The sequence below is a fragment of the Poecilia mexicana genome, unplaced genomic scaffold (assembly GCF_051168715.1).
Source record: "Poecilia mexicana isolate PSO_F unplaced genomic scaffold, ASM5116871v1 scaffold_3, whole genome shotgun sequence".
NCBI lineage: Eukaryota > Metazoa > Chordata > Actinopteri > Cyprinodontiformes > Poeciliidae > Poecilia > Poecilia mexicana.
The window spans coordinates 27,408,935-27,427,157 of NW_028263372.1; the positions used below are offsets into that span (position 1 = coordinate 27,408,935).

An 18,223-nucleotide genomic window follows, 5' to 3' on the forward strand; every position below is an offset into this window, starting at 1 on the left:
TCTCCACCACAGGTTTTCTATTGGGTTGAGATCTGGACTATTTGCAGGCCATGACATCGACTGAATGTGTCTTTCTTCAAGGAATGCCTTCACTGTTTTTGCCCTATGGCACGATGCATTGTCATCTTGGAAAATTATTTCATCATCTCCAAACATCTGTTCAATTGAAGGGATGAGAAAACTGTCCAAAATGTCAATGTAAACTTGTGCATTGATAGAAGAATTAACCACAGTCATCTCCCCAGTGCCTTTGCCTGACATGCAGCCCCATATCATCAAGGACTGTGGAAATTTGGTTGTTTTCTTCAGGCAGGCCTCTTCATAAATCTCACTGGAACGGCACCAAACAAAAGTTCCAGCATCATCACCTTGTCCAATGCAGATTCTTGACTCATCACTGAAGACAACTTTCATCCAGTCATCCACAGTCCATGATTGCCTCTCCTTAGCCCATCGGAATCTTGTTCTTTTATGGTTAGGTGTCAATGCTGGTTTTCATTTAGCTTTCCTGTATTGAAATCCCACCTCCTTTAGGCGATTTCTTACGGTTCGGTCACATACATTGACTCCAGCTTCCTCCCATTTATGCTTCATCTGTTTAGTTGTACTTTTTTGGTTTTCAAGACAAATGACCTTTAGTTGTTTGTCTTGACGCTTTAATGTCTTTCTTGGTCTACCAGTACGCTTGGCTTTAACAACCATTCCATGCTGTTTGTGTTTGGACCATATCTTGGATACAGCTGACTGTGAACAGCCCACATCTTTAGCAACCATGCGTGAAGGGTTACCTTCTTCAAGAAGTTTCACAATCCTCTCTTTTGTTTCAAGGGACATTTCTCTTGTTGGAGTCATGGTTCTCGCCACTCCACTTCGTCCAGCAGCCCTCCAAGGTGTCATGACTGCAGGTGTTTTGAACTGCACACTAACGGGCACATCTAATCTGGGGCAGGTGTCCATTTAGGGAAAGGAAATAGACTGGGTGTGTCCTTTTTTCTACCTCCAATTTGAGTGATTCCATACTTTTTTCCTCAGAATTGAGTGATTCCATATTTATTTCCCTGTGTTTGGTCAATAAAAGTATCATTCACTGACTTCCACAATGTTTTCTCTTCATTTCTTTGAGTGTTCCTGAAAGCCAACAAGTTGCACTTTGGAATGACCTTAATATTGTATCATGTTTTTGATCCGAGTTTGTTTTACAGCATGAAATGTCTGAATGACTGCTCATCCAACACTGGTGATTCCATACTTTTTGCCAGGGGTTGTACTATGTGCCTCTTTATGAGACTCGGCCACACAGAGGAGGTGCATTTACTGATTAGGTTACTTGTGAATGCAATTGAATACATTCTTTATTATTTAGAGGCATCACATTAATAATGCGCACCACTCTTAACAGAATTTTTGAAATGATCTAAGACTTAAAATCCTCCACCAAACATTAAAGTTTGTGGTTAGAACCTGACTGAAGGTGTAAATGTTATGTTTGTGGGGAGTAAATACTTTTTTTAAAGTTCCATTATATTCAAAACTGAAAGATGGAGCAGACTCCGTGAGTCTAGAGACACTCAAACTTGATCCAAGGATCTAAATGCCTCTCCACTGGAAGTAAATGAGAAGCTGGAGAAACTAAACTAGCCATAACATATTATCCTTGTTCCAAAGAAAAAAGGGAAAAAAAGACATTGAAAGCAAAATTTATACTTAACAATTCCATGAAATGAAATTTATACTTCCTATATGTGCTCATGAAACATGCAACACTAATAATTGTACTCCTTTGATGATTGTTTTTGTGTTCATTTTGTTTTTCAGGGCTGTGACTGACAGCATTAACCAGCTGATCACGCTGTGTACCCAGCAGGCGCCCGGCCAGAAGGAGTGCGACAACGCCCTCAGAGAGTTGGAGGTAAATCCATTAGTTTCTGATTATTCGCTTGTCTTTCTCTTTTATGTAGGAATAGGAGTCACTCATTCTGTCCTGCTAATTTGTTCACCAGGCTGTCAGAGGAATGCTGGACAACCCCAGCGAACCGGTCAGCGACCTCTCGTACTTTGACTGCATTGAGAGTGTGATGGAGAACTCCAAGGTAGGCCGTTATGCCCAGCAGCCTGAAGATCAGAGCAGTGCTCTGCCCTACCACGGCCTAATCATTGGTCCCCCTCCTGCTGCTGCTTTGTTCAGGTCCTGGGAGAGTCCATGGCCGGCATTTCTCAGAACTGTAAGACCGGGGATGTGCCTGCGTTTGGAGACTGCGTTGGCTCCGCCTCCAAAGCCCTCTGTGGCCTCACTGAAGCTGCAGCACAGGTACAGAGTGGAGAAGCTGCTGTGTGTGTATCCAGGTGATTGTGACTAACAGTTGTGTGTGTTTTTCTCAGGCCTCCTACCTGGTGGGCGTATCGGACCCCAACAGTCAGGCCGGACACCAGGGGTTGGTGGATCCCATCCAGTTTGCCAGGGCCAACCAGGCTATCCAGATGGCCTGTCAGAACCTAGTGGACCCACAGAGCAGCCCCTCCCAGGTGCACAGATATACATGCAAATCTTTGAACTATCAGTGATTTCATAACAACTGCTTCATAGCACTTTTTAAAAAATATTTTGTTACAAAAATCTGCATTTTTCTGTCTACATTTTTCATCCATCTTGACCTGAAACATGCTGGTGGTTTTATAACATATTTTTTAATATATATTTTTAGCTTTGGTGATTATACTTTTGCTGTGTTTGTGAAAATGATAAGAAAAGTGACCCAACTTGTTTTTCGTGTGCAAACCTTTCACTGATTTGTATTCAAATGGCCATCCTCCTTATATGAAAGTCTAATATTGATATTTCTCATTATCAGCTGAATTTTTCTTTTATCTCCCTGAGTACAGTTAGCCTAAAGCTTGAAAGAGATGCTTATTAATATAAAAGTACTTATCTTTTCTTTTCCTCACACTTCCATACAAGACCCTAGTTGCCATTTTATTGCTGAGCGAAGTTTCAATGATTCACTTTAACATTTATACTTTATTTTTTATTTTTTTTGTAAAAGGCAGGATGTTTTTGTACCTGCTTTGTTTTAAATGAATAACTGTGTTTATAATACAACAGGTGCTGTCTGCAGCCACAATCGTTGCAAAGCACACCTCAGCATTGTGCAACGCCTGCCGTCTGGCCTCCTCCAAGACCACCAACCCAGTTGCTAAAAGGCACTTTGTACAGTCTGCCAAGGAGGTGGCTAATACCACTGCCAACCTGGTCAAAACCATCAAGGTAGGTCAGAACCGGCATTCCGCAGTGCATAGTAACAATAATTTGGTTGAAATAGCTTTGAATCACATTTTTTTTACTTTGATTTATTTTTCCAAAATAAGACGTTTCTGCTCAATAATTTTGCGACCAGTCTTAATGTTCTCTCCGTTTCTTGAGATCCGACCCACTGATCGAGCTTTTGACTGGTTCTGTTCCGTTTTCAAAGGCTCTAGACGGCGATTTCTCAGAGGAGAACAGGAACAGGTGTCGGGTCGCCACCGCTCCGCTCATCGAAGCCGTGGAGAACCTGACGACGTTCGCCTCCAACCCCGAGTTTGCCAGCGTCCCGGCTAAAATCAGCAACGAGGTGTGTCCACGAGAACATCTGGAGCCACTGTTTACACCTTTGTGGTGAAACAGAGGAGTGTGGAACGCATTCAGGTCTTTCTAATTTACTTAAAAAGCATGTTTTCCCCTTAAAGGGCTCAGCAGCTCAGGAGCCCATCCTCCACTCGGCACGCTCCATGCTCGACAGCTCCACCCACCTGCTCAAAACGGCACGTTCATTGGTTATCAACCCCAAGGACCCGCCCACTTGGTCCGTTCTGGCTGGTCACTCTCGCACCGTCTCCGACTCCATCAAGGGTCTCATCACAGCTATCCGGTTAGTGAGGGAGGGATTGTTCAGGTCTCATGCATCATGTTTACGTTGATTTCTATGCAGAGATGTAGATGTTAAAATTGCAAAACTAGATCTAAAACACACATGTTTATTTCTGTTCATTTTGATCAGGATTGGTTACAGCTAATCGAAAGTTCTTATAAAAGTAGAACATCACAAAAGTGTGATTAAAAACACACTGCTTTGTTGCGGCCTGCATCATTATGGACTTCTGCTTACTTGACATTTGAAACTAACGCACAGTCTTCAGAGTGCTGCCTCCAAACATATGAATGGAAAGTTAAGTGGAAGGCAAAAGTGTGGCAGAGGCATGGAATCCATGCTGCTCAGGGTCCATTATGGAGTTTCCAGAGTCTGTAATGATCTGTGTCATCTGCTGGTAATGAAACGCAGTCAGCCGTGTTTCATTAAGTCTAAATCTCTGCAGCTGTCTGTCAGGAAGCATTAATGCAGGTCATGCTTCCCTCTGCTGATTAGATTTATAGAAATGATTTATAGAAATGCTGATTTTAACTTTCAGAGAGTCCTAGTGCCTGATGACACTTCAAAGCTGCCAAAACCACCTGTAAAGACCTTCATATTGATGTGTCAAATTATAGGGTTCCTTTACCTTTAAGTAGTCATACTTTTTTTTTTGATATATCAATGTGTGCATAATGAATCCTTATGATCTTCAGGTTGAACTGAATGAATTAAAACATATTTTGATTATATCCCTATTTATTAAAATTCACTTCAAAGGATGTTGAACTTGCTCAGCCAAGATTAAGGATTAAAATTGTCTTTATACAGTCACGCATCTTTGCAGGTTTAATTTTCTCTTTCACACTTTTTTTGCTCCTGACCTTGTTCAGAACAACAGTGATCCCGCAGAGGGACTCGGCCCCCAACAACAGGGGCTCTGAATTTTGAGGCGTTCTTCTCTTTCCCAGAACATCTGCAAATTAGCATTCACACACAGCCAGCCAGCTTAGCATCTCTTTCAGTTCTGCTGCTCTTATCGCAGGCTTCCTCATGGACTGCAAATTCACCACTGGGACTTCGGCCCATGCCTTTAATGGGATTCTATGATCTTCTGCGGTGCTGGCGAATACAAATGGCAAAGGACCTCTCTGTCCTGCAGAGGTCGATCTCATAACGTTGTTCGTCTCATTAAACACAAAGATGAGGTTTTCTGGTAGATTTCCTCACTGTCCCAACACGGGGCCAAATTGATGCTTACCAGACTTAATCTGCCCAAGAGGCCAGGGCCGCAGACGACTAAATCACCTTCCCATCTTGATTTTCTTGCACAAAGAAAATGTTTTAAAAATATATCTGCTTTTCTCTTCTGTCATCCTGTCCTCTTCATCTTTTCATTTTTATTAATCTCAGATAGGCCTGTCGCGATAAACGATAAATCAATTAATCGCACGATAAATTAAACCTATCGACCTCATTTTATTTATCGTCTTTATCGTCTCTTCCTGCCTTTTTTCTTTCTCTTGATGACACTGAATGAAAAAAGGCTCAGCTCCGGTGCTCTCCACTGACCCTCCCATCCTCATTTCCTTAGTGTAATGTCCAGCTCACACTACACGAGTTGTCAGCCGATTGTCGGCCCATTTTCAAAACCTGAGAGACACATCAGCCGACAGTGATTGTGCCATGTGGTGTCCAGCCACCTGGGCACAAAATAATGGCTGCAAATCCAGTTAACTAATTTTAATATCAGGCATTAATCAATGCTTTACTAGAATCTACCTGTGATGCATGTGGCTAGAGTCAGCTTAACCTGTTGGTCTCAGGTTTTCATTCACAATGACAGGGGTGTCAAACTCCAGTCCTCAAGGGCCGCTGTCCTGCAGTGTTTAGATGTGCCACAGGTAAAAAACAGTGGAATGAAATGGCTTAATTACCTCCTCCCTGTGTAGATCGGTTCTCCTGAGCCTTGCTAATGACCTAATTATTCTTTTCAGGTGTGGTGCAGCAGAGGCACATCTAAAAGTTGCAGGACAGAGGCCCTTGAGGACTGGAGTTTGACACCTCTGTCACTAGAGGACCCAAATTTGGGTCCTCTAGTGACAGACAGGTTAAAGAAGTCCTGACTGAATGAAAATCATTATAACCTATTTATGTCACGTTAACGAAGAACAGCTGAAAAGTTACCGGGTTCATCAACTGCGTTAGCAATTTGGCTCCAACTCCTACCCTTGTCATTTCTATATTCTTTGCACGAAATGTTGAATAAACATTAATGTTGTTTCCACATATCATCACCAATGTCCGCTGGACTTCGGGTTGCGCCGTGCCAGCTGTTTGGGATTCCCCTCCGTGATTTCTCCCTCAGAAATCACGGAGGAGAATCCGTGCTTTCTGATTGGCTACCTGTCACATTCAGCGTTAAGCTCCCAGTCGGGGAAAACCCCTGATTTAGATCGGAGCGGCCACAACGATCTACCGTAACACACCACACACTGCAGGATGATCGGATACGAAATCACCAGCGACAATGTTAGATCAGCCAACGATCTAAGATTGTCATAAGGAGAAAATAGGGGCAAAAAGTCGTGTAGTGTGAACTACTGCATTAGGCAGTCGGATGTGCCCATCTTCTCTATTTAAATCTAGTGATTACTGAACGGCAATATAGTATACAGACTTCTGCACTCTTTTGGTTGAATGCAGTATTTATTTCCACTTTAGTTTTTATTCAAGTACGTTTTTTGTTAATGGAGACTGAGAATCCATTTTATTTTTGTTTTTGGTTGTTTTGTTTTTTTAGTTTATCGGTTCCAGTGTTATGTGTTCTTTTGAAAATAAAGTGCATCTATCTATGGCAGGAAATCGCATGCATTAGTCATTTCCATTAAATCAGTGTCAAAAGGTCTTGAAACAATATTATCGTTTATCGGAATAATTTTTTAGACAATTAATCGTCCAGCAAAATGTGTTATTGTGACAGGCCTAATCTCAGAGTATTTCATTGCTTTTGGTTCTTTACCCTTTTTTTTTTTTTTTTGTCTGGTTTTCAGAGACAAGGCACCTGGCCAGCGGGAGTGCGACTCGTCAATTGATAACATTAACAGATGCATCCGAGACATTGAGCAGGCCTCTCTGGCCGCCGTCAGCCAGAACCTCCCCAGCAGGGACGACATCTCACTGGAGGTGAGCGGCTGAGACGAGACAATCTTATCACAATGTTCTGATCCCATTAGATCCTTCTGCTGAATGTTTGAGCCAAGAGAATGCAAAAATCTTCACGTTTCTCCTTTGCATCTTTGTTTTACGTTGCTCCCTGACGGCTTGTTTACACAAACCAATACATTTTAGTCAAATCAAATCGAATAAAGCCACTTAACTTCTTTTAATTCCTTGTTCAGGCGCTACAGGAGCAGCTGACCTCTGCTGTGCAGGAAATTGGTTACTTGATTGACCCTGTTTCAACAGCTGCCAGAGGCGAAGCTTCCCAACTAGGACACAAGGTATGTGGGCCAGGGACGGTAATCACAATGATGGAGCAACAGAGTGCTGTGATTTTATTTTTTTTTATATATATGTTCTCTTAAAATGTGACAAAATTATGGAAATGACCAAAACTTCAGATGCCTTTCAATACCAGTTGCAAGGTCAGACTTATCTTAGACAGGCTCAGAGTGGGGCAAGGCCATAAAAAGCCATTTTTAACATCCATTTTTTTGATTATAAACTTATATTTATTGATTTACAGTCTTTATCTACAGTTTGAACATGTAATTTTGATTTTAACATTTTACCGAGAGGGTGTTTAGTTTTGACTTACTGATTGAATGCATACACACATCTAAAAGTAAAACGGAGTCGTTTCAAAAGTTTTAGAGTTTTTGATTTAAATTTCAGGTGAAACTGGATCTGTGATCCTTTAAGCACAATAGACTTCTGAACTGAAACAGAGTCTTCAGTTTTAGTTCAGAAGCTGAACACATACACATCTTAAATGGAAAACGTGTACGAGCTCCGTAAAAGGTTTGCTGCACGCTTGAGGGAAAGAAAGTTAGAAAATATGTTTAGCTTCAAGTGTAATTGAGTCTTTGCTCACAGAACTTGTATATTTCTGTGTGTTTTTCCCCATCAGGTTACCCAGCTGGCGGGCTACTTTGAACCTCTCATCAAGGCTTCTGTGGGTGTCGCCTCCAAACTCAGTGACCACCAGCAGCAGATGACTTTCCTGGACCAAACAAAGACGCTGGCTGAGTCTGCACTGCAGATGCTCTATGCTGCAAAGGAGGGTGGAGGAAATCCAAAGGCAAGAACATCTTTTTTTTTTTTTTTAATCCTCTATGTTTTGTTTAAACTAATTCTGCCCAGCAGCTGAGATGATCTAAGAAGTCGCCAGCAGGATATTTAACCGTCTCCGCTGGTACTTGTGTGATAACTTGGTAGGCGGCCCACACCCACGATGCCATTGGGGAGGCAGCTCAGCTCATGAAGGAGGCAGTGGACGACATGATGGTGACGCTGAACGAGGCGGCCAGTGAGGTGGGCATGGTGGGAGGCATGGTGGAGTCCATCGCTGAGGCCATGGCCAAGGTAAGTTCATCAGGGCGGGGAAATTTTAACTCCACAGTGAATAAATGGAAACTCTCTCACTCTTGTATTTAAACTCAAACAAACCCATTAGCCCATTTAGTTTCTGTTTTTTGTTTGTTTGTTTGTTTTTACAAGAAATGTTTGCTGCTATTGCTTCCTAACTGCATAGTGCCTTGGAAAGTATTACTACCCTTTGACCTTATGTGTAATAAGTCATGTTACACCCCAAAACTTTAGGATATTTGACATAATCAAAATGAAAGGAAAATTAGAAACCACGTTTTACTTTCCTTCACATAAACATCTCTTTCCAGTTTTGAATGACTGAACAGTTCTCCAGAAGACAACTTCACTGATTTAAAAGTTTTTCTCTCTGCTGTGATTTGCAGGTCTTTGTGATTCTGGTTCTTTAACGACCCCCTGAGGCCTTTACAGAACATTTATAGGTTGACTTTTTCTATCACATAAATTCCCCTAACAAGACATAAACACCTGTGGTTGTCATGTGACAAAATGTCCGAGGGCTCGAGGTGTATTGATGCTTTTGCAGTAATCTAGAATTAATTATTGTATAATAATATACGTTTCAGAATTTATTCTATTAAAAAGCTTGTTGGGTTTTTTAGCTCGTCACTTCATGTTCGCAGCATAATGACTGCAACCTTTGTTTTGTTGAAGTGCACTTAAATAATTCAGTGGGGGGGAAATTAACTGTTGATGTATCCATCCTTAAACAAAGCCAGGCTTTTTTTTTCCAACAGCCAAACTGTTGGCAAAAATATAAAGTGCAAAGAAAGTCAGGAACCTTTTTACCCTGATAACAGGTGAGGAATAAATTATCACTCAGGCAACAATGCCTCAGATGTGTGATCTCAGCAGAGAGAATGACGTGTTTGAATTCATTTAACGTTATGGATTATTTATAAAATGATTAGTTGTAGCTCTGCATTTTCAGCATTCGGGAGTCTATTTGCCTGCGTGACCTTCAGCGCAGTTGATTAAACTTGGATAATCAATCTGTATAATGGCTTGTTGTCCTCTGTGACTCGTGCAGAGCTCATTTGAAGCTTTTTCTCAGGAACTCAGTCACTTATTCGAGGCTTCAGATTCCAAGCTGCGATTTCTCTCAGCGGGAATGGCGAAGATCACGCACTTATAATATTATGAATTCCTATCGATCCGGGCGTGCTTTTCCCACGGGTTATCTTTTTTTTTTGCCTCTTCCTTTCCTGTGACAGGCACTTGTGTTGAACACTGTCTAATTTAGTAAAAGGGCTGGAAACAATATGCCTGTATTGCTTTTTTTTTTTTTTAAAAGCTATAATTACAAACTTGGGAGGACAATTTGTAATGAGTGTAAATAATTCATTTTATTTGCTTTTAAAGATGATTTGGAAGTGAAATTATGCCTGAAGCTAAATATTTAAATGATTTTTTCTTTTTCTGATGTTTTTTGTGTGCGGTAGTGAAGAAATAAAAGTGAGCTGCAGCGCCATTTCTAACTAGTTTGTGTCCAAATTTAGCTTGATGAAGGAACGCCTGCCGAACCTGAAGGCTCCTTTGTGGATTACCAGACTAACATGGTGAAACATTCAAAGGCTATTGCAGTGACTGCCCAGGAGATGGTAAGCCTTCACGACAAGTACAACTCCAACATGACAAAGTTGAGAAAATAAACAAACTTATTATTATATGTCCTGTAAACAGTTGTGACATGTAGTAATTTGGCTGATGCTTTATGAAAGGTCACCAGTTTTAAAACGCTGATCACTAGGCTGACATGAGCCCGTGTGTTTTATCTCTACGCTGAAGTTCATTGTGTGTGTTTAACCATTAGATGACCAAATCAGTGACCAGTCCGGATGAGCTGGGGGCTCTGGCCTCTCAAGTGACCGTGGACTACAGCCAGTTGGCCGTCCAGGGGCGGCTGGCTGCTCACACTGCTGAGCCAGAAGAGGTAAGGAGGAAACTGAGACGCTCATAAAAGCAACTCCACTTTCACAAGCCACGGAGATATTTAGTCATCGCGGGAACAAAGAAGCCAGTTAATTAACGAGGATCTTTCCGTGCAATTAAAATCTCGTCTTTGTAAATCAGCGCTGAAGTCCTCCGATCGACTTCTCCGTCGTTGCAGATCGGCTTCCAGATCAAGAGCCGAGTGCAGGAGCTCGGTCACGGCTGCATCTTCCTGGTCCAGAAGGCCGGAGCTTTGCAGATCAGCCCGTCCGACAGCTTCACTAAGCGGGAGCTCATCGACTGCGCCCGTGCTGTCACAGAGAAGGTATCGGATTTATAAAATGTAGCTGCGTGGCATTTCTAAAAAAATTAAAAAAACATTCATTAAAAAATTTCATCAAAAAAAAAAACATTTAATTGAAAGCAATTAGTTCCCCTTAATAAAGAATCAGCAAACAAAACTCACTCAACTATTTGTTCTTTAAACAAAAAACAAAATAAAAGAAACACTTTTACCTGCAGGTAATTGTCCATCCTCACCTGTATGTTTATGGATTTTAATCTCTCTATGTCTCCAGGTGTCCTTGGTGCTGTCGGCCCTCCAGGCTGGTAATAAAGGTACCCAAGCCTGCATCACCGCTGCCAGCGCCGTGTCGGGCATAATCGCAGATCTGGACACTACCATCATGTTTGCATCTGCAGGCACGCTCAATGCAGAGAACGACGAGTCCTTCGCAGACCACAGGTCGGAGCATGAAATGCTCGAATGGAAACATAATTACAGCTTCTTGGTTTTGGCAGTTTTTCATCCCAGACTGACAGAATGAAGTGTAACCTGCTAAATGCAAAGGAAGACTTTGGTGTTTAAGGATACAAATTACCCAGAGGGTACTAAAGATGGCGGAGGCGTCACACTGTATTAAATTCATATTTTGGAATGTAATTCACTCTGAATGCACAATCTTACTGTTTTTAGGATGAATTGATAGATTTATTTGTGTATTACTGGGCCCCTCTTCATTTTTAAAAGGCACATTGTGTCCTGTCAAGGGAGCTCTGAATGCAGCGCAGTGCAGAGACGGACACATCTGCTGATTCAAGCTGAGACCTCTGACATTACATGACACGGTGACACGAATCCTTTCAGGGAGTGCTCAGGCAGTTTTTGCCTCATGCTAGAATGGAAAAGCATAAGTGGTAGCGCTGCACCAATTTGGCTTCAGGGTGTACAGAAGTCTTAAAAACTTGACTTTCCTGCAGATTTGTGGCTGTCCTCCCTAACAGTTTTGGAAAAAGTTCTGCTTGGAAATCAAAACATCTGCACATCATTCTCATGATTGTTTCTGCAAGTGTTAGGCTTTGAGTTCAATCTTTTATTTACTCAAAATAATATCTGAAAATTTTCTGCCAAAGCTCAACTGAATGATTACTTGACATATTTTGTGGGATAAGTAGTTTTTTGGGTTTTTTTTTTACTTTCCTTTCTGGCATCAGGGAAAACATTTTGAAGACTGCCAAAGCCCTGGTTGAGGACACAAAGATGCTCGTGTCCGGAGCCGCTTCCGGTCAGGACAGGTTGGCCCAGGCCGCCCAGTCTTCTGCCAAAACCATCACCCAGCTCACCGATGTCGTCAAACTGGGAGCGGCCAGCATTGGCTCTGATGACCCTGAGACACAGGTGACCATGAGTTTGTGAAACGATGTCACGTCACTTCTTTGTGCTTCCCGGACGTCACGGTAACAAGTCCCTGTCTGTGTTTTTCACCAGGTGGTTCTGATCAATGCAGTCAAAGACGTGGCCAAGGCGCTAGCGGAGCTCATTAGTGCCACCAAGTGTGCGGCCGGGAAGGCAGCAGATGATCCGTCTATGTACCAGCTGAAGAGTGCCGCTAAGGTGGGGGGATCGTTCTGGAAAAAAGTGTTTGACGGATCAATTTCGCCATACATTGGTGTAATACGATACGAACGGTGAACCTTATGAGCAACAAAAAAAATAAACCCTTCTAAAATGCTTTTTTTTTGTTGTTGTTGTTTTTGTTATTTATAGCGTATCATCGGAGGCCATGATAAATAGGAGGAACTTCCTACTTTACCTAGTAGGAGGCAGGAGGAAATCTGAAATGCATACGAAACCCTGTTCATCAGAAATGATGAACAGTTGAATTGTCTTTTCTGACACGCATGCAGTGTTAAAGCTGCAGCTCATAATTCACTGATTACACTGTTCGACTCCTCATTATCACTCTGAGCTGTGAAGATGTCAGTTCAGTCAGCAACAGCTCAGGGTGTCAAAGTCTTACAGATGGTGAAAAAACATCCAGATTTAGGTTTAAGGTTGGAAAACAGAAACTGTTTTAAAGATTTTTGGTTTATTTTCCTTCTGTCGTTCCTTCTGTGACTTTACCGGAATTTAAAGGAAATGTTTTCATTCCCAACCAACCAAAACATTATTTGTATGTGACTTTCGTATCTTTACACTGCATACAAAACACGTTTTACTGATATGACAAAAAGCTTGAACATATATTGACATGAGGTTAACCACTAAGTTACAATATGGTTTAATTTTATGACAAGAGTAATCTGAATTGTGACCATCTATATTACAGCGCCCCCTGGAGTCAGGATGTGTGATGGTTACTGAATTTGGTGGCTTTTAATCATTATTCAGAACACACAATATGCAGAGGATAAATGAACTTATGATTGTAACTTTCCATTTTACTTTTATGTACGGTACATTTTATCACCTTTATAACTTTCTAACCAAACTGTGAATAAACAGGCCTTTATTTACTGGTTTAACAATGATTCGCTTCATGAGGGTAGAGCATCTTAACTGGATGTTAAACCAGTAATGCTGTGTTCCAGGTGATGGTGACCAATGTAACGTCCCTGTTGAAGACTGTCAAGGCTGTGGAGGACGAGGCGACTCGGGGCACCAGGGCACTTGAGGCTACAATTGAGTGCATCAAACAGGAAATGGCTGTAAGAAGGGCCTGGAAATAAAAACCTGATTAGCTGGAAAAACTCATCAGTTTTTCTTTTTTTTTTTTTCCCCACCAAGACTCAGTGATTTAGTCTCTTAGTTATGTAACTTTACTGTCTTTTTTTTCTCCATCCTATCAGCTATTTCAGTCTAGGGATGCTCCCAATAAGACCACCACCCCAGAGGAGTTTATACGCATGACTAAGGGAATCACCATAGCTACCGCTAAAGCTGTGGCTGCAGGAAACTCTGCACGCCAAGAGGACATCATCCATACGGCCAACCTGAGCCGCAAAGCTATCTCTGACATGCTGACGACATGCAAGGTGCCGAGCCGCTTCAATATATGCTGGCTGCCCTGTGCTGGAGAGATTAAATTGTAAAAGTTAAAATGTTTATTGATTGATTTTTTCCTTTCCAGCAAGCGGCTTACCATCCCGAGGTCAACGAAGAGGTCAAGAAAAGAGCCCTGATGTTCGGAGCAGAGTGCACAATCGGATACATTGATCTGCTGGAACAAGTACTGCTGGTAGGTCCGAAACCACATCAGGAAGGGTTTGCATGTTGAATAATTTTTCCCCTTTTTGTTAGCTAGCTCCCACTCTCCCTGTACAAGTGTGTTTAAGTGATCAGCGTGTGTGTTCAGGCGATGCAGAGGCCCTCAGCAGAGCAGAAGCAGCACCTGGCAGCTTGCTCCAAACGAGTGGCGGGCGCCGTCACGGAGCTCATCCAGACTGCCGAGGCCATGAAAGGTAACGGACCCCACCCAGACCTGCACCTAAAGACGGAGCCGTGCAGAAGTATTCCAGCCTCCTGTATCTTTTCCACATTTTGTCACATTACAACCACAGATTTTAATGTGTGTTATCGGGGTTTTATGTGATATTCCAACACAAGGTAGATCATATGTGTGTGAGACTGAAGAAAAAGAATTAAAGATTCTCAACATTATTATTATTATTATTATTATTATTTTACAAAAAAGAATCTCAAGTGTTTGCATTTGTATTCAGCCAACCAATGTGAATACTGTATCGAAACATTTTACTTCAGAAAATGCCTCGACCTCACTCAGATTAGATGGAAAGTTTCTGAATTGTTGTCTCAAATCCCCAAATGGATTTTGGTCTAGACTTTTATTTTTTGTCATTCACACATGAATAAGCTTTGATTTAAGTACTTGTGTTGGAGTTCTGGTGGTATTTAGATGGTGTTTAAGGTTACAGTCAGTCTATTGCAGCCTCTGACATGTCTTCTTCAAGACATTAAGTCATTATATGTATTTAGCTCCATCCATCTTTCCACTAACGCTGATGAGCTTCACTCTGCTGAAGAAATTAGATGTTGTGTTCAGGATCATGTCCAGTGTTAGATTTCTGTCACACTGTCTTTTTTTATTTTGACTTTTTTTACCCATTAGGTGACTTTTGATAATGACTTGCGCTGGATTTTATTTAGGAGTATCAAGAGTGAAGGGGCTCAAATACAAATGTGCACCACATCTTACTGAAGACCATTTTTCAGTTTTGTTCCATTCTGCCAGGATGCCCTACATTGTGTTGGTACATCACCTGAAACCAAATATCACTTGAAGTTTTTGGTTACAAAATGCGTAAGAGTTCCAGAGATTTGCATACTTTTGCATGGCCCTGTAAAAAAACAAGACATTTTTAAACATTTTAATAATGTTCCTGTCCCTTCTTATTTTGCCACAGATGGAGGTAAGTTAGCATTGATTTGTGTACTGTGATTCTTCAGCACTACCAAGGGTTTCTTTAATCAGCCACCATCAGGCTTCTCGAGCATCTTTGTCTTTATTTATCGCACCTTATTCCCATTTAATCTACATTACTTCATTTTCAGCCTGTTTGTGCGCTCCATCAGCTGTGCATGGAGATGTGCAGAGATTTGCTTTTTTTTCCCTGTGCTCACGGCTCTTCTGTTGTTTTCTGTTGTGATCGTCGTGTTGAGGCATGCTCTGATGCAGCACAGGTTTCTAAGGCAATGTTTGATTTCTGCCTTCGAGTTTAAAACCTAACGATGTGTGTGTGTGTGTGTGTGTGTGTGTGTGTGTGTGTGTGTGTGTGTGTGCGTGTGTGTGTGTGTATTCCGCACTTCAGGTTCGGAGTGGGTGGACCCCGAGGACCCTACAGTGATAGCAGAGACTGAGCTGCTCGGGGCCGCAGCGTCCATCGAGGCGGCAGCGAAGAAGCTGGAGCAGCTGAAACCCAGAGCGAAGCCAAAGGTGGGGGACTTAGTGATGGATAACTGAGGGATGAAAAGGGGGAAATATTTTTAACATTTCTTAAATTGCACAAAAAAGTAGACATTAACTTTGTCGGCTGATGTAATAAAAAATAAAATTGATTGTTGGGCCTATATTAGTAAATGTACAGCTGAACGAGATATGGATATGGAAGTATGTAATTCACAATTTTTTCTCCGGAAGGTAGATCTAATTTACATTTTTTGAATTGATGTCAATGGATACAATTTCCTTAATCTGTTGTTTACGTTTGTTACCAATGGTAAAGTGTCACAAAGATGAAAATAATAATTCACCGGCGATTCTAAATATTAGTCAAACTACTCTTTTAGTATTTATTTGGCAATGAAAGTTAATAATTTTATTAAAACCCACTGTAACTGCGCAGCTGCTTCAAATGCTTCAAAGGATTTTATGATGTCTGTTGTTTAATGCAGTAAAGAAATGTGTAAAGGTTAGAATATGCTCTGCATTTAGGAACTATAAATAGGATGTTTCATTGTCAAAACAGCTTATGTAGGCCAGAAACAACTTTTTAAAATAAAACTGTTATTGAGATGTAAATAATGCAGTAAATTTTGCGTCAGTTCTTTATCTGGTGTCTGTTTTAGCAATGAAACCTAAACAGAAAGACGTTAGTACTGTTATATTTTTAATAACAATATATCGTCATATTGTCATTCCAAAATTGACTAATATTACTGCACATTAAGTGTTTTTTAATACATAAATTAAAAAAAAGTAGCGTAGTTTCTTTAGTTATTTAGGTGTCTTTCTAAAACAGAACACCTTTGTGAAGATTTCTGTCCACCTTCATCTTCACTCTTTCTCATTTTTATGTGAAACGCACAAACCCAGCCTCTGAGGTGTCGTCTCTGTTTACATCCCACGCTCCCATAGCAACACAGTCCACAGCCCTCTCCTCCCCCTCCTGTTCCTTTTCCCTAATCCATTCCCCATCAACTCATATGTCCTGGTTTTAGCTTAGTCCGTCTGAGTCTGCTGCCATCTAAACCCCCATCCTCTCCTCCCTTGCCCGCCCCCCACCACCGGAGGCCTTCTCTGCAGGGCTCTGTCTGATATGTTTGATATATTAGGTTGTTATTCAGTCCCAACTATATATCAAACATATTCCTACAGTGTCCCGCTCTGTCTACAGACTTGTGGTGTGAATGTGTGTGTCTGTGTGTGAGAACGTCTGAAACACTGAATGTTTGTTCCTCTTCAGTTGATCCAGATTAATTTTTAGTTTCTTTTTAAGAGTTATGAACTAGTGTTTCTGGTGTTTTACTGACCGCCCCTCCTTCCGCCCTCAGCAAGCAGACGAGACGCTGAACTTTGAGGAGCAGATCCTGGAGGCTGCCAAGTCCATTGCCGCAGCCACCAGTGCGTTGGTCAAATCTGCCTCGGCCGCTCAGAGGGAGCTGGTGGCCCAGGGCAAAGTGGGCTCCATCCCTGCCAATGCTGTGGATGATGGACAGTGGTCCCAGGGGCTCATCTCTGCTGTAAGTCCTTGCCCGCTGAAGAGACGTGAAATCCAGCCGATAACAATCGGCGCAAACATTTAGTAAAATTTCCTTTTTCTTATTATCTCACAGGCGCGTATGGTGGCGGCAGCGACAAGCAACCTGTGCGAAGCCGCCAACGCCTCGGTGCAAGGCCACGCCAGCGAGGAGAAGCTCATCTCTTCGGCCAAACAGGTGGCGGCCTCCACCGCCCAGCTGCTGGTGGCCTGCAAGGTGAAGGCGGACCAGGACTCCGAGGCCATGAGAAGACTGCAGGTATGCAGTTAGCATCCTGAAAATCTCATTTTATGCTTATTGGTGCCATAAAAATAAAAGTGAGATTATGGTGTTATAAAGCTGTTTTGATAATCTCACAAACTTTTTTTCTTACAATTTACACTACTTTTCTCTCTTGTTGTGGCCTGGTTAATAACAGGAAAGAAAAATTTGAATAATTAACAGTTTTCATTGAGAACATGTGGTAAGCTTTAATTTGTAATGTCCAGACGCTCCATTTGTTTCCTGGTTGTTAGAAAAACTTCTTAGTTCAAAGCTGTTTGAAGTAAATGGAAGAATAGTCTCTTCCATTTTCAGCAGCTCGCACTCGCTGCTGAAAAGTGCATTTCTCAAATGGGATATGTTCTCTCTTTTTTTATGCCATTAATGTATTAACATAAAACTGTTTGCATGAACAATTTTCCATTTAACCTTTTTGCCACTGTTCTGTTTTTCTCCTTCTCCTCCATAGATTGCCGGGAATGCAGTAAAAAAGGCATCGGACAATTTGGTCCGGGCGGCTCAGAAAGCAGCTTTTGACAAAGCGGATGAGGACAACGTGGTTGTCAAGACAAAGTTTGTGGGTGGAATAGCTCAGGTAATGATTTACATTTATTTATTTACACTATTTCAGTGGAGTTTGTGTTATTGTAATAAAACAATCGTGGGGATTTTTGTTCACCGTCATTCAGATGTAAAGAAGAAAAAAAACCTTAAAAGATTTGTTTTGTTGATGTTCTCACCTTTGTAGCCATACAAG

At 41.7% G+C, this 18,223-nt stretch overlaps 1 protein-coding gene across 3 annotated transcripts in view; it reads left to right on the top strand.

Annotated features, from left to right (window-relative positions):
• tln2a (talin 2a) overlaps window positions 1-18,223 on the top strand; it is an 85,106-nt gene that overhangs the window by 64,324 nt on the left and 2,559 nt on the right. For all 3 annotated transcript variants that reach the window (XM_014992036.2, XM_088004388.1, XM_088004387.1), the window contains 25 exons: window positions 1,816-1,909; window positions 2,001-2,090; window positions 2,186-2,308; window positions 2,380-2,523; window positions 3,101-3,262; window positions 3,468-3,608; window positions 3,724-3,905; window positions 6,938-7,070; window positions 7,286-7,387; window positions 8,017-8,187; window positions 8,325-8,471; window positions 9,995-10,096; window positions 10,309-10,428; window positions 10,606-10,752; window positions 11,006-11,172; window positions 11,922-12,105; window positions 12,196-12,321; window positions 13,299-13,415; window positions 13,557-13,742; window positions 13,838-13,945; window positions 14,063-14,168; window positions 15,537-15,661; window positions 16,999-17,187; window positions 17,281-17,463; window positions 17,936-18,061. In XM_014992036.2, coding sequence (XP_014847522.1) covers window positions 1,816-1,909; window positions 2,001-2,090; window positions 2,186-2,308; window positions 2,380-2,523; window positions 3,101-3,262; window positions 3,468-3,608; window positions 3,724-3,905; window positions 6,938-7,070; window positions 7,286-7,387; window positions 8,017-8,187; window positions 8,325-8,471; window positions 9,995-10,096; window positions 10,309-10,428; window positions 10,606-10,752; window positions 11,006-11,172; window positions 11,922-12,105; window positions 12,196-12,321; window positions 13,299-13,415; window positions 13,557-13,742; window positions 13,838-13,945; window positions 14,063-14,168; window positions 15,537-15,661; window positions 16,999-17,187; window positions 17,281-17,463; window positions 17,936-18,061 — 3,475 coding nt within the window. The remainder of the gene's footprint in view (window positions 1-1,815; window positions 1,910-2,000; window positions 2,091-2,185; window positions 2,309-2,379; window positions 2,524-3,100; window positions 3,263-3,467; window positions 3,609-3,723; window positions 3,906-6,937; window positions 7,071-7,285; window positions 7,388-8,016; window positions 8,188-8,324; window positions 8,472-9,994; window positions 10,097-10,308; window positions 10,429-10,605; window positions 10,753-11,005; window positions 11,173-11,921; window positions 12,106-12,195; window positions 12,322-13,298; window positions 13,416-13,556; window positions 13,743-13,837; window positions 13,946-14,062; window positions 14,169-15,536; window positions 15,662-16,998; window positions 17,188-17,280; window positions 17,464-17,935; window positions 18,062-18,223) is intronic.